The 16770-nt window shown below is 38.7% G+C and overlaps 1 protein-coding gene across 1 annotated transcript; it reads right to left on the bottom strand.

Annotated features, from left to right (window-relative positions):
- Positions 1 to 215: 215 nt before the first annotated feature.
- On the bottom strand, positions 216 to 14743 carry LOC136276921 (uncharacterized). The gene is made up of 8 exons (XM_066161542.1): positions 14623 to 14743; positions 10823 to 11145; positions 8810 to 8964; positions 7593 to 7833; positions 5156 to 5497; positions 4426 to 4446; positions 3166 to 3816; positions 216 to 2044 (listed from the first exon to the last, which is right to left on the bottom strand). The coding sequence occupies exons 2-8, from the start codon at positions 11138 to 11140 to the stop codon at positions 1082 to 1084; spliced, it is 2691 nt and encodes an 896-aa protein (XP_066017639.1). The 5' UTR covers positions 11141 to 11145; positions 14623 to 14743; the 3' UTR covers positions 216 to 1081.
- Positions 14744 to 16770: the final 2027 nt, after the last annotated feature.

Below are 16770 nucleotides of genomic sequence, written 5' to 3'. Positions count from 1 at the left end.
ACTGAGTGGTAACGCCCCAACAAAGAAATAAATGTAAATACTGCGGGCAATAATGAAAGATTGAAAGAGAAAAATAAGTAAGAATTGGACGGCGTAAATAAAGAAAGCGGCACTGACCATTAATTGAAATATCTGTTATGGCGTTGTGTAAAACTCGGCACATCGGTAATCGTTAAAAGGGACCAAAATACTGAATTACTTATGTTACACTTTATTGTTGAGTCTAAAAATATCTAAGGAAACCTGGGATTACAATAAAAAAATGGTTAATAAGGCGTAGTCACTAAAACAACAAAACAGGCAACAAACTTGTGTTTATCTGCCTTTAAGTGAAGCAATCTCTGGTACTCAACTAAAGAAAAAGTTGGTATAATCTATCTATTTGATACTTTTTATTCCATCGAGGGAACACCTATATTTATTGGGAAACCGGCAAGTCTCAAATCTCTCCCTCAGTTAGAGGTCCTATTTAAACGCTACGTTCGTTGCGTTTTAAAGACTAAAACCCTAAGTTTACGTTCAAAACAATTTGTTTATCGAAGAACCTTTTGACAACCCGTTTTTTTTTTTTTTTTAGTTAATGGTTCAACGCATGATAACCTTTTTGGTTTAATTCAATGCACTGGAAACACTGTCAACTGCGATCAGCTTTACTCCGCTTTGGGTTCAGTTAGCTATTGTTTCGAATCGATCACTTAATGACTGTAAGTTAACTCACGCGAAGAAGTTATCAGTGTATAGAGGTCTCTATTTGACGCGTACACAACCACATTCACAAAATTCTGGTAAAACATTCTTTAAACCTGTATGTTTGCAAAGCTTCCATCGCACGTTAGACACAAAAAAAAATTACTTAGGGTTTTGGTTTTGCTTCAAGGCTTTAAACACTTACGTAACGTTCGACTTTGTCATTGATTAATATTCATGTATCGCCCAATACTGCTACTCTACTTAATGTGAGAAATTAAAATGGAAGACGGTTTTGTTATCCTCTAACTTGTTTAACTTTCCATATCACACTTACAAAGAATATATAGTGAAAAGAGTCTCTAGACATGACAAGAGTTAAATTCTTAGTTCATCAGTCGAGCAATGTCAACATCGTGTGAGCCAGTCTGCACCAACCTGGGAATCCATCCTTTTCTCCAACAGCACTGATCTTACGCTCCATCGATGGAGACACATAATGCAGGGCGCGAGCAATGCTCATGGCTCTGTGGGACCACTCATGGGACAGAACATCAAAGTAACATGAGGTGTGGACATCGTTGACCAGAATAGTGCCGCTCAGGGTCACTGGGGCGTATGCACCTTTCTCGTAGACAGTGCTGATGCTCCGAACTAAATCCTTCTCTGAACCATGACTTCCCCTCACGTACACTGTGTCTCCGACCTTAACATCTCTAGCAGGGATGGCTGTTGCTTGGCCCGTTAATTCCACAAAAAGGAGATGGTCAGCGGTGATCAGGAGGATTTTCTCTTTTGTGGTGACAATTTTTAAAAATTCTTCCACAACTTCTGGCTGACGGTGAATGAAGGTGATAACTGGATCGGACTGGATGCCATTCTTTGTAATGACTAGGACTTCGTCACCAACTTGCAAAGATTCTATTCGCCTTGCTCGGAAGTTTGAATCATAGATAATGGCTGAGCCAGGATAACATCCACCACTACTACCACCTTCATCTTTTTTGGCCACTTCTTCGGTTGATTTCCCTCCATCTGGACTTTTAGCATCGTCTAATTGTGACTGTTTTTTCTCATCAGCCAGCTTTCTCGCTGCAGCGTCCAACTCCGCCAGTTTCTCGTCCTGTTCAGCGAAGCGTTTTTCCAAGGCACGTTTCTCTCCCTCACTTGTTTTTTCGTCTTCAAGTAGCTTTTTGATTTCTTCCTGGTCTTTACGAAGAGCTTCTGCCTGCTCCGTTATTCCTTGCTCGTCCATGGCTTTTTTTATTTCTTCTTCAAGCACTTGTTTGGACGCCTTGGTCAGGCGGTGTATTAAAGGCCCTCTCCGTATTAAAGGCATCCTCACCTCGTCAATAATCTAAGAAAAACAAATAAACTTAAGAGAAAAAAATCGAAGCACAAAGGGATTTAAGGGTGTTAATAGTTTTCTAAGTTGTGTAAACTCCAAGAAACTGTAAAACGCATTTGCTTTATTCTGCCATTTTCTTCAACGAATAAAGAAACAAATGACATCGAGGAAATCTGGCAACGTATTTAGAACATTTGACTGTCTGAAATTATACTTCATCAAACAAATTCGCGTGTGCCATGTCGAACTGACCACAACAATGATTATCTGCAATTACCGAAGGTAATCAATTACCTTTAAAAACAACATGCTGATATTTATTATTCAATTTCCTTCGACTGCTTACACAAGGGCGTATAGGTGTATTTGGTATCTCACTCGCGGAGCTCCAGGATTTGAATTTCGGTTTTGCGAAATTTCCACACTTTGGCAGTGACCTCTTAGGTTTAATGCCCTAAGTCAGATGAATATTTTTGGAGACTACGACATACAAAAGAAATCGAAGGAGGACAAAAATAAGGCTTTGAGAATTTAGTCTCTCGGAAGGAAATGTCTGACGAAGTGTCCAAAACTCAGGCTGTGAGTTTTTATGTTCCTCTTAACCCTTTATACACCATGGCACTGACAAGGGGAATTTGTTTGGTAATCAGGAGCCTCTTAAAATGGTGATCTTTTCCCTTATTCTCGTGACCTACACATTTGATTCAAGAAAGATACTGAGAGGAGATTTTAGAAGCCAGTCTCTCTTAGGATTTAAAGGGATAAAAATGGCTAATCCTAAAACCAAATGAATTTGAGAAAAAAGGAAAGAAAAGAAAAGTGATAAAGTTAACCCGAAGAAGGGTTAACCATCAAAAGACTTTCAAAGTTCCACCTTAAAAATATATCACTTTCCTTGTGTAAATATCTTTTTTATCTTATTCAATGTCACACTCCTGTGACAGGTGCAAACCGCTTTCTTCGAACGATCACTATACAAGAAATTTTACTCATTTGATATGGCTTAGCTTTTGTCTATTTTATAGAGACAAGTTACACCATTACTAATCAACGAAAAGGCTAGTCACCTATGCAACTGCTGACCTACAACGACCAAACCTACAGATTTTGCTCTCAAAATGGACTTTTACCTGAAGTAACTTAGAGACCTGCCTCTTACAATCATCAGGATTTTCTGTAGGATCCAAACTGTTGTCGAACAGCATTCTCCTTTCTCCTATCTCCTTCATAAACTGTTGGGCCCAATCTGGCAAGGTAGAGATGTACCATTTCAAATGGTCTTCAATGCTCCTCTTCTTTCTCTTTGCGTCGCGGGCAGCCTGGTCGCCATGTGTTAGAATTAAAATCATGTAAGGTTGGGCTTCAGTCCCCAAAAAATTTTTAAGTATTTTCAAAGTTTCGGCATCTTCGCGCCCAAATCTGCCACCGTACTTAATAGTAATGATAACAGCATCAAGACCGTCGGGGGACATGACAAAAACTTTGTAGAGTTCTCGAAGAATTTCCTGTTGTTTCTGATTGTAAAGACCAGTCACGTTCTTCATCACTTCTTTGGCTTTTTCCATTCGTGAGACTGGGGAGTTATCCATGATTCCCGGGGTGTCTATCACGGTCACCTCTCTTTCATCTGTTCTCTTTTCTGCTTTGCAAAATTGCGTCACAGACTTAGCATCTGGGCTGTCTTCGAAACATTCAAATCCAATGATTGAGTTTCCAGTGGCGCTTTTTCCGTTCCCAGTCTTTCCAAAAAGAACAACTGTCAGAGGCTCTCCTGAAGGCAGCTTTTAAAAAACATTAAACGATAAAAAGAACATTAGGAAGACAGAGATCAGCTTTGCCCAGATCTCTGTCAAGCATGTACCGCTCCTGGATGGGATCTTAACAGAGGGATCCCTATTGGCATTGAATAGGGAGTAACAATTCTACCAAAAAACAGCTGAGTTTAGGAAATTGTAAACCGAAGTTTTTTGGAGACAGGGTGTACCAAATCTACTGCTGCTAAGAAATCTAATCTAATTTTCAAATGTGTTAAAAAGGACAAATATCTGTGCGCATAACCCAAGTGGTCTGTTTAAGTCTGGAAATTCACTCTCATTGAATACTTGGGTTTTCAAATAATATGATTGAAGCCATAATGCGAATGTATAACTTGTACTCTTTGAAAATATTTTGAAATTTTGTCGCGAAAATTATTTCAAATAGGTTTTAAAAAATTTGGATGACATTTCAAACACTTCAAATACTGATTCTTTTCTGCCTCTACCTCTCCCGTCACCTTTTACTGCCCCTAAGATTGCATGATCCACCCTCTCAAAACCACTAATCGGTTAATTGAATCGATTTTTTGAGACCGTAATTGTAGCTTCTATAGTTTTGACGACGATCCTCACCTTGATTGTAGCAACTGGTTCCTGTGAAAGAAATCACATTGAATAAAAATGAGTTGTAACCTCACCACGACCATCTCTTTACCAGTTAAGGCAAAAATACATTAAGAAAACATCCTCTATATGATTGGTCGGTTTAGCTAACCGCGCCCCACTGAACGACCCGTTAGAATTCAAATAGAAGTAAATATAGTTAAGAATACTACAGTTTCAAAACAATGGACATCAAAATTTTAAAGGTGACGAAAAAACCTACAAGATAAATTTACACTCATAGGCGATGCAAATCAAAGCTGGAAAAAAGGAAACCAAACGTCCTGACCTCAGTCATTTTCCTATGATTTTGCAAATGAAAAGTGAACCATTTATTTATTCCATATGACATAGCCCGAAGCCTTCTCACTCCCTTTTGAGGCCGTAAAAGGATATCTGATGTAGTGCTGGATTTTCAAGAGCTTTCATAACAAACTCATAGAAAGAAAGGAATACCAGACTTTAAACATCGCTCGCTCCGCACTTTTGCCTCTATCGCCATCGTTATTTTCATCAGCGTGGCCGCCTTCGTCGTCATTACAAATGATCACAATTATTTCAATCACGATCATCGTCATTTTCATCATAATCGTCATCGTCATCACCCCTGTCTTCACCGTCGCCTACTGGTGTCATAGTCGTCTTCGTCCTCGGCGACTTAGTTGTCATCATTAGTGTCATTATTTATCATCGTGCTCACCTTGTTTTTTAGTATCCTCCTCCATTCACGGGTAAATTTCCCCTGTATATCGCGTCCTCCAAGAGCCTTCGTGTATGCCTCCGTACATTCTTTGATTTTGTCAGGCCCATCCACGCTGTTTATTGTTTTAATTGCCCTTTTAAACTTGCGTTGAAGTTTGTTAACCTTACTGCAAAATTCTTCAACGTCGTCATCTTCTTTGTTTTCGAGGTATGTCATAGCGAGAGCTTGGGTGTTTCGAAGATCATCAAAACAGCTCTCCATTTCCTCTATCTCACTGGCCTGCTGCTGTATGTGCACTTTTGCACTTGGAATAATGCTATTCACCGGTTGAAGCTCAAACTGCAAATAAGCAAAGAACTTTGTAACTACACCCCGAGTACACCACTTCATTTACTTTTATTAAGAATCTCTTATGGTGCAATAGAATGCTCCACAAATGTTTCCCAAGAGACAAATTTGAGAATTTATATATTACTAAAATTGTCAAGAAGAAGCGTATTATAAAAAAATGGATCAATATCAGTATCAGAGCAACTATGCACCTACCCCTCCCCTAACCCAACAACAGTCAACCAACAACAAGCTATGGCCAATGTTGGGTTAGGGGAGGGGTAGGTGCGCAGTTGTCATAAACCTCGATACTTGTGCTTCGCATTTAAGAAACAAAAGTCGGGTGCACGTTGGTTTAGTGGCTTGTTGTCTTAGTCTGTCAAGACGTCATGGCTTCAACCAGCTATCGATTTTCTCAATATTCCTAAAGGTCCTTTTGTTTTTCGTTTCAGCTAATGGATGATCATATCTCCTTCTTAGGAACAGTCTATCGCCTTTATGATAAAAGACTGTTGAATAAGACGGTCTGGCAAAAGCTTATTCAAAACTAAGCTTTCGGTTTAATCTAAAATAATATCGACCAGGACTCTAAGGAAATTCATCCCCGCTCCCTTCCACGAGGTGTCTCGTCGGAAAGGGATCGAAATTGTTGTTGTTTTTTTTTTTTCTGCAGAGATTTCATCGTGAACAAGACTGTCCTTGTGTGAAAAAGCTGGAGAGAGCCCTTCAATTCAAGCAGACAAACAATCGGCGGCGAAAGCTGGTCAAAGTGTGTTCCCTGAAATTTTGGCAGAACTACTTATAGTACGAGAATTTTCTTTAAAATTCATCTGGAAATTTCTGATGAGATTGACGTAAATATGTTATTTCGTCGGTCGCTACTCTTCACGAGGTGTCCTTTAGACATCTAACGTTGTGGCTATTCAAAATTATCTTGATGGGTTCCGTAACACCTTGAATGTAAGGAATAACAGCACAACCAGTCGCTGGTTCCTTCTCATCAAGTTACTAACGAGGCCTTTTGTGGTTTGCAGATCATTAAAACAGCTGTCCAAGTTCTCTATTTCATATGCTGATGCCTGCTGTTGCAGGTAAACTTTCGCTGTTGGAAAAATGCTCTTTATGGGCACAAGTTCGAACTGGAAAGACAAAGGGTCTTGTTACACAAACCGTAAGTTGCGATTGACCGTTCAATAACTCGTTTGCATTTTATTCCCACGATAAAATTTTTGTTCAACTTTACAACAAAAGATAATGCTCTGGCTACGCTATGTTTACCTCCTAACACCAAGACGATATTCATTCTATCACCACCTCAACGAACAAAACTTCAACCTTCGGTTCACCAAGTAAGTCGAAGTACATGGAAAAATTTCTTTTTCTCGACTAGCTAGGTAACAATGACGAGAACTCACAACCGACGCATAATGACCGAAGAATACTAGACCAAAAATAGGAAATGATAGGAACCTCAAAACAAGAGTGATTTAACAGAAATGAGCCACAAGAAACGTTGGTGGCAACAAAAAAAAATCACATTGCTGAACATCATCGACTAAAGCACGTGACATTATTAACTGAGAATCCGCAAAACCCTTAAACAACTGCACTTAGTTCTTTCAAAGACTGAGAGGGTTGTTTCACCAACAAAACCACAAACGAACTAAACACAACATAATGGTCGAAAGACGATCGACAGATCGAAACTGACCAATCATAACTGACATAAGCTACTTAATCTTACAGCCAGTACCATAAAAGCGAAACTGACCAATGAGTTTACATGAACTGGACTTATAACCCTCTACTTAAAATAAGTCCTCGCTCGACTCTGATGATGACTTCAGCTAAGGTTATAGAAGCGCCGATCACCGTTATCTTCCAAGAATACTCTCACCCAGAACGTCAGACTACATTATCGATAACATGTCGTCCAGGTTTTGTGAAAATAATATTTCAACAATGTAATAATAGGAAAAATAATTTTTTTGGCCTGATACTTTGATATTATTAACCAAGAAAAATAAATAAACGAGAGAAAAATGCGGAAAACATCTCGGATTTCATTATGTGTATTATGTAAATTTTCAGGAAAGAATCTTACACTTATTGGAATCCCTTTGCCATCATTTAAGTTCTTCAGTCTAGAAGGGAATTTCTCAATCAGTAATACCAGGTCCTCCACTGTGGTTGGCAGTTTGTCTGGTAAGTCTGTGGCGTAATACTTGATGGCGATATCTGATACATCGTTGCATTCTGCTGATAGCTTGTCTAATGAAGCTTTAAGCCCTGCATTGACGGCTCCAATTTTTAGTTGTCCTTCAGCACTTCCTTTGATTTGTTCCCTAGATATGAAAAATACATTTTTGAGAATAACTCTTGCCTTTTTAGCTTGAGGAAAAACGGCTTACATGTAGATACAAATAATGCTAAATACGGATAAAGGATAAAACTGCCTACGTTAAGAAAAATAATTGACATAACTCCACCATGAAGAGGTTAAATTTGACCTCCTCAACTTATGTATAAGTTAAACGAAGGAAGTAAAACTGAACACGTCGCCGTTAAAAAAAATCCGTTACGGCACTTTCCCTACCTTTGCCAACTCATCGTTGAAAACCAGCGAATTATCAGTTATCCTTTTGTTAACTTTTTCATTGTAATGTCGTCGCAATCGGTGAAAAGCTAAAATTGACGTTCTTTTCCTACGAAAATGCTGGTGACATTCACTGGACACATTATCTTATACTAAAACACTGGACTTAACATTGACCATCTTGATTTATCATTGCGAAAAAGGATCACTTTCGACATTTCTATCCTAGCAGTATACGGGAAGTTTGTCACTTTGGACCTAGTTAAACGGCCTACTCCGCCAGGAGTCTCATATCGTTCAGTAGTAAAGCATCCGTTGAACTATTCGGAAGGTCGTACGTTCGACTGCTGTTGGGAGCACTCAGAGTTCCTTTTTTCCAAGTATGCCTGCTTCTGTCTTTTACTGGATACATCATCTTTCACTAACATCGACATATTGAAGAGATGCTCATCATCAGGGAACATTTCTGAGACGAGATATTTTCATGATGAAAAACATGTTAGTCTGCAAGAAACTGCAAAATTCATAAACAGAATCCCTTTCTGTACGCCCCAAAACTGACGTTGCAAGAGGATAGGAGCTGTTAGAATTTTTCAATTTCTGCATTTTTAATAAGCAGGCTAAGGACAAGATATGGAAAGTAGCCATAAATAGGAAGTCTGCTTGAAATAAATCAATAAAAATTGCTTCTATGAATCTATATGTAACATAACTGCGAGACATACTTGGTTGACTTGGATGAAGACTTAAATTTCAGGCTTGCTACCATCTCGACGCCATACGTGACGCTCCTTACGTAGTGAGAACCAAGTGAGTCAAGAAATTCACCCTTAGCGAGATCTTCCCTTGGTTTCACTGATCCGCCGATTGTGTCAACAACCTTGGGAATGGATGTGTTGAACGTTGTTAGTTGTCGAGAAACTTTTGTTTAAATTAAATATTATAGCTGATCGAAAATAGGAGAACGGGGAAATGGAAAAAACAAACTAATGCACTCTGTCTGATTGGCTACTCAAACTCAGAATATCCTTTGCTATTCACTTCCGAGCAACTCGCGCGAGATTTGTGCCCAAAAATATTTTAATCGTTGCGGGAATAAATGAGTTTAAATTTACTCTTTGCGCTAAATTAACTCACAGTTTTATTATATACTAAAACAACCATTCATCGCAGTGTCTGTGGCTAGCGGTGACTCTTTAATTCGCTGCTTGGCGGCTCGGTTTAACTCCAACCTCCCGCTAACTCGACAAAGATCTGATTTCCTTTGTATTTGACTGCACCTATCCAGTAATTTACTATCAGCTCCCTCGAAGTCCGTTAATTCGAACTCGCCATTAACTCGAACTAATTTTACTTTCCCTTGGCTAAAACTTATCCTAATAACTTGAGCTTTAAACAAAAACGCCGGTCGAAGATAAGAACGTGATAAAATTTATGAAAACGTGGTCAATTGAAATAAACTTCCTAAACAAAACGTTTTTTTATCAAAAAAGCTCTTATAAGTCCAAATTAAATGTACGAAAATAACTGTTGATTGTGTAAGAATGGTAAAAACATGATTCCTTACTAATTGTTAACAGGATAATTGAAATTCAACACCCACTTCGTTTCACTTGGAAGTTCGAGTCGGCGGGGTTCTACTATATTCCAAAACTCGGGAGCCCCTTTCGGAAATCATTCGCGTACGATTTCAATCTGTGACAATGGCGTCCGATGCTAAACGCTAGAGATACAGCGTAGCTAAGGCTTTAGAGATGATTTTTGATGATGGAAGTGAGCATGGAGGTATGTCTAGTGGTGAGGAATCCGAATTAGACAGAAAACTGGAAAATCCTTGCGAGGAATCGAAGAAAGTAATCTGTAAACGCGACATTTAAATGCGTGACGCATGTGGTGTTGAAACAGTGTAAAATTACATTTACTTTTACTTTTCGCGCATGAATCCTTGTTTTTTGCTTTGAGACAAACCTGTAAATGTATATTTGTGAATGGAAAGCGGTATATATTGTGATCAAACATGATGTTGAAGCGACAGAGTAAATAATGTTCAATGGAATTTTAGAACGCAACTGCCTAAATTATCAGCCGATCACAGATCGCATGACGCAGTGTGCGTCCGAACTAAATCAAATAAAATCTTTTATTTTTAAAACGATAGTTGTATATATATCAACCTGTACATTATCTTATATGTTTTGTATGTTTTTTAGATGTGGTTCTACTTGTTACATGCCGAAAATTCACAAAACAAACAAATTATGCTCAAAAATGAGTGGAATGATATAAAGTGACACTTTCGGGTTTCACTTCTGAATTGTTTTACTCTTGAAAAATACTGGTGGTACATTGCAAGTGAAAGGCTTTTGATATATGTTGCACTTTATGCATTTTGAGGTTGATTATCTCATTTGCCCTTGTTTCAAGGCAAAATTTCAGAAGTCAAACAATGAAATATAGTTCCAATGGTTGCACTGTATACTTCAACATTTACAATGGGAAAGATGCTGCAAAAGGGATGAGTAAATTTGGGCTTGGGCATGATGTTAAGGTAAGACTTATAAGTCCGTACTTCGATCAGTGTTGACGGAATTACCACATCTCAGATTTGTTATTTTCCAACCAATTTTTATGGAGATGTTGCCCATATGACAAGGAACCTTTTTAGTCAATTTTTGCCTCGTTACTTTAATTTGTTTGACAAATGCCGCCCTTTGTGATTCTTCAGCAAAAATACGTACCGTAGTACATTTCATCACAGCCAGAAGACTAGTTGTTCCCTCTTCTAACTTGCTCTCATTTATATACTGCCCTGCCCCTTCCACTTTCAGCAGATTGGCTTTGATTTTAAGTGATAATTCACCAGATACGTCCAGTAAGTCATTGACGTCTTTGCTGCTTTTAACCACTTGGTATTTGAAGGAAAACTTGTTAAAATTCATAGGCTTAATTGGTAAGTCACTGCTCGATGGGAAGACATCCGCGCATGCTCTCGAAGTTTCCAAGTCAAATGTCCGACCAAGGCACAAAGTGGGTGATGTATAAGCTGGGACGTTCATTTTCTCTTAAAGATAAGAAATGACAGAAATCAGGAAATGTAAAAAACCTTTTATGTTTTGATGAACACACCTCTTCTACATATGAATCACGAACATTGCTTCTCTAATGAAAGAAACCCTATAAAGGGGTTACAAATATCCACCAAAGAATTTTAACTCTTTTATTTCAAAAATTTCGTTTTTCATGTACGTTTTGAAGTATTTTTCGAGCCACCCCCTAAGTCTAAGTCCGATTTTATACACCACCATAAACTTGACGTAAAACAGTCAGTTAAAACACAGAGAGGTAAGAAAGCCTGAACAAACCCTATGGCTTATATCAAGAGGTGCCCTCAATAACTTGTATAAATCAGCAATAACTCATGAATATCAAGTGCCGTGACTGATTCTGATTGTTCATTCAAGTTTGAATTGTTCGTTGGTTGATTATTTAAAAAAAAATGTTTAAAATTCAACTCAAAGAATTTGGAAGCGTGCTTATGGTTAAATTATATGCTCACAAATCAAATCCTGCACTGAAATCAACGGACATCGGCGAAACTGACAGATCACTAAATCGCTACGATTTAGTCTACGAAATTCCATAAGGTCACATTATTTGGCTGTAATTTCTGGCATTAAAATTGAAAAAAAAAAGACATCAACTTAATCCACTAATGACTGCGCGCCAAAACACACCAATAACAGAAAACCCACGCACTATAAATAGCGACATATAATCTTTCGACCTCGTTACCTGAGGAACTTTTAAATGATAGCAGTCGCAACGTCAACACAGTTGATGCTTGACTCTACATCGTGAGACAAACGATTTTAAAATGTCCATTTATTTGATGGAACCACAATGACCTACAACAGTTTCCCTAAGCACAGGAAGCCCAAGCTCCAGCTGTGAGATGATCATCTTACGCAATAACGGTCATGGCGGAATTATAAGAGTTTGTATAGGAATATTTACGAGCGCTCTAAGGAATAAAAAAATACGTCAAATTCTCAAAAAAAATACCTCACCTCGCTTCCACAGCGTATTGCTTGTTATCTGACCGCTTACTTTGATGAAAAGAGCCCATTTGAGCGAGTTGTTCATTTCTAGGTTTTCAACGTACATAAGAAAAGCCCAAGGCTGAACACTCCATTTCCGAACGCCTGATCCGAGAAGCGAAAAATCCAAGCTCAAAATGACCGGGCGGCCACAAATCCAACGCAGAATCCAAGCACATATACTGTAGTTTCATTTCAATTCACTACAAACTCAATCTTCCCCGTGCAACCGACGCTAAGCCGCAGTTTGCTTCAAAAATTTCTAGTTTAGAGGTTTCTAACAGCCCGCGACCACATCAACCTTGACACACGACCGTTGAAACCCTACCTCCTTTTCAAACTGAGCCTCGCCGGGGACCACACCGTCAGTTATTATCAATAAATTGTTTTAGAACCTTGGGTCTTCTCCGGTCGAAGCATTATGATATTCGATATATTTTCATCGCCAGAAATCAAGGACATTTCGAGTCCGCTAACAATTATCAGCGGTATATCGTATTACACTCAGGAACAAAAGAATATCAAGAGAATTCAATATGCCGGCGATCACGGCTCGATCTGCAAAGAAGAGTATTTCGTATCATGACTTATACAATTTGAGCACCGCAGATCTTCTATTTGATGAAAAGAAAAAGAAAAGAAGACCTGCAAGTAAATCTTTGGGATTTTTCGAGGCAGAGCGATGACATGATGTCAGAATTTTGATTTGCTTTAATTTAATTTTCGCGCTAAGACTACTGAATTTGCATTCAATGCCTGGCATATTTTTATAGAGCAGACGGGACCATGAGCTCCTGATTGTTATATTTTAGAAATTTTACAAATTTCCATACAGTTTCTTATATTATTTGGACGCCATTATGGACGAAATGCGCAAGCGCGGCCGCCATCCTGTCCAATATTTCTGCCGATGTTGTTCACCTTTCTCCTCACAAGACAGAATAGCCGTTTAAAATGTTTAGAGAATCAATCAGTTAGTTCTAAACGCTCTGCCCTGCTATATTTCTTTTTGAAATGGCTAAAATCTAAGATTTTTCAAGCTACCAATAAAAACCAGGCGGCGTGCGCACTCCGATTACGTTACATTGTGGATTCATTTTCAATATGGCGATGAAAGCGACAGAATTCGGCACATTTTGACTGAACATTCAATAAAAGTTAGGCTGCTCCTTTTTCCTTTCACCATAGGTACACAAAATTATTTAATCTGAATGTATAAAAGTATTTTTTGTACATATTTGTCACGTATTCTATGGTTCTCAAGGACAAACGCAATCACTGGTTTTTAGTATGTAATTTGAGACCGGATTTCAAATTTGATGTACGTCGTAGTTTGGAGCCTTTCAAAGATTTGGATGGCCACTTCGATCCTTTAACAGCACTGACCAAACGCTCTCCAACGGTGCATGTGTTTCTCGCATTTTAAGTGCTGATGTTGAGACCGATTATGGCCGAAAAAAGGCCTATTGTTGCGTTACTATCGTATACTCAATTGTGTTGTAAATCCACTTTCATAAGTAAAAGCAAATTAACTTATCGCGAGTGTTGTATGGTTAATCTACTATCTTGATCATTGAATGAAGTACCCTGCAATTTACTGAAATTCGCAGGAAACCGCGACCGGAGCGAGATTTTCCTGTAGATTGAAGTATAATTACCTCGCTTCATACGTAACAGCGCGACCGAAGTCACATGCCTTGCTTTTGCATGATAAAGTGGGGACCAATAGCAATCTGATACATATCAGGCTGGAATTGCGTAAACTGTGGACACAGTGATATAGCCCATTTTAACCATGACGAAGCTCGTTTGATGATAAAGGAATAAGAAAGCTTTATTTGTTGGATTTTATTTTATATTATAATAAAGCTCCGATATAACACGTACTGTCATTGGTTGAAAGAGCGTGCTCTATGAGAGTATAGAGCATAGAACTGAGCTAAAGCTGTCACGCCATCTGCCAAATCGTACTATGTCCGACCTTTTCCGGGACTTCTTTCTAGCTTTTCTTTCGTTAATAAAAGTGAAACTTCGGAACAAGCAAGCAAAGGTTTGCAAAAATGCCAGGCGCAGTAATTTACGTTACTGTAACGTGAGCAGAGACAAAAATCCTCAAAGATAAAACAAGATAGACAGTCCGAGTTTTTTTAACGGTTTTCACGCTCAGTTAGATTGCGAGTTTACGTACGGTAATAAAAATCAAACACAGCTAACACTTGTATAGTATATAAAGTTTCGATTTCAACTAGAAAAAAACAGGAATTGTGAAAAATATAACCTGGCATAACTGTTAAAATTCATACTAATCATGACGGTGTCAAAGACTTAAGGTCTATCGCGGCTAGCTAATCATGGCGATCTTCGGTCATCGCAGTGGAGCAAGCCTCAGGAACTAAATCGACTACCCTTCGAGTGAAAAAATAAGAGCTTGTCCTGATTACCTTTCCGATGCGTTGAGTGGAAGGCCAGATCAGTCACTGCAACCGAGTTTTACGGCGCTGTCATTCCGAGCGATCTTTTTGTCTTGGTGAATTCGGCTGTTGTTCATTCATAACACACTCGCCTTGAACAGTTTGTTTTCTACTTGTAATGTGAAATAACTTGCTTATTTTTGTGAGCCACGATTGGGCCGAATTTCACTGAACATTTCACTTTCAGATCCTGTATTAGAAACTAAAAAACTTCAGGTAAAAGTGTTAAATTCGACATGCCGAGCTATTTTAGTTTGTAAACTATTGCAGAATATGAACTTTGATGGTTTATGAACTTTGATGGTTTGACATTTTTGACAGCTTTAGTCTTGTACAGCCAATGAGATTATTTGAACCATTCTAACAGGAATTCTGATTGGCTTATTGTAGCGTGCTCTATGAGAGTATAGAGCATGCTGACGACACTGCTGTTCGCTTTGGAAATAAGATTTGTTTTGAAAATTGAAAGTAATTCTTTGGGAATTTAACGGATTCTTTATTATAAAACAAATAGAGAAGCCTTGACTGTGCTCTGTTCTGTTGTAACGCACTTAGGAAGCGGCTAGAGCACTCAAGAAGTAGGGAGAAACACTCGACTACGTCTAGTGTTTCCCCCTACACTTCTTTCGTGCTCTAGCCGCTTCCTGCGTGATTTACAACAGAACAGAGCACAGTCAAGGCTTCTCTATTTGTTAATTAGAGAGCCCTATATTTTCACCATGGTATATTGACGAGAAAACGATGTTTTTGAAGCGATATTGTTGATCTGACGTTGCAGGAAGAGCGAAGTGTGACGAGGCCAAAGAGCAGAGATATTTTGGGATTTCGGGGAACGTTTTATCACTTGATAACCATGTGAGATGGTCATATAATCGTATCCCTTGATAGTCACAACATCAAGGGGCGGTTCCAGTGTAAACTTCGGTGGTTTCCTGTTTTCTGAGAATTTAATTACTCAGCCACATTTGCATTACAGATCGCACAACAAATAGATTTTGGAAAGCTTCAAATCGAAGCTCCAGTTAGTTTATTCAGATCAGATCGTGTGCAATTTTCAAGCCAGGGAAATGACGCGACCCGAAATTGTGTCCATTATAAAGATTTCGGCTGTGTGTAATTTCAATTTTACTTTAAGTTAGTGATCTCCAGGTTATCTGGAGCCAGAAGCCTGCAATGCAGCCGAACATGCCACGCATTCCCGCTTCTGGCCAACGCAGGCAACATAGTACCATCAGGGATATAAAGCAAAATTGTGACCTGAGTTAATCGAAGGAGCCAGTCTACGGATAACGGGGTTACGTTCCTAAAGAAACTGTGGTGCTGCGTCGGTGAGAGAGTATAAAATGGTAATTTAGTATTATCAACTGAGTTGATGAAGTAAAATGGCCACCATAAAGAGTTCATAATTAACAGCTGACGTTTCGAGCGTTCTTTCGTCAGAGTCTCTACGGAGTTAGCCTCGCAGAGAGGATTACCGACGCGCATGCAGATATATTTAACGAAGCGAAGAGAGTCGCCAAGCAATTTCGTCATTGCAAAGGGAGCCGCTGGTTTTACACACCCACGGGTCAGACAAAGCCAGCTAACTTTAGTGAGGTAATTCAATTCTAACTCATATTAGTAGCAACTATGTCATCTTAGAAAACGTACTTCTGAGATTGGCCTGTATGCTTAAATTAAAAAAACCGACAGAGAGCGTATATCTTGTCAATTCACCTGAGATACCTTGCCTTCAGACTTCAAAAGGCCTTAAATTCTAAAGTCTCAGCCGAACCAAACCTAAAACTGTTATTTAGAACTGCTTAGAAATCTTTGCTCGGAAATTTATGGGAGTAAAAAGTAGTCAATGCCAAAATGTAAGTCATCCAAAAATTTGAGAAGGAAATGCAATTCAGCAACTTATTGAATTTGATTTGGTCTGAGTTATTGTGAGGTTGACAAGCCTGTCAGTGTAAAATAATGTATGATAGACAGGTTCTGTTTATAGTTCAAAACCAACTGTACAATAACAATAAAATATCGTAAGATATTTTTATTTGTATTTGTATTTGTATTTGTACACTACTTTGTGCAGTTGGATAGTAATTAAATAGTAGTGGTTACACACACCTAGGGTTT

The sequence above is a fragment of the Pocillopora verrucosa genome, chromosome 1, assembly GCF_036669915.1.
Source record: "Pocillopora verrucosa isolate sample1 chromosome 1, ASM3666991v2, whole genome shotgun sequence".
Taxonomy (NCBI): domain Eukaryota; kingdom Metazoa; phylum Cnidaria; class Anthozoa; order Scleractinia; family Pocilloporidae; genus Pocillopora; species Pocillopora verrucosa.
Note: the sequence above shows the minus strand (reverse complement) of the source record. Positions and strands in the feature narration are given on the sequence as shown.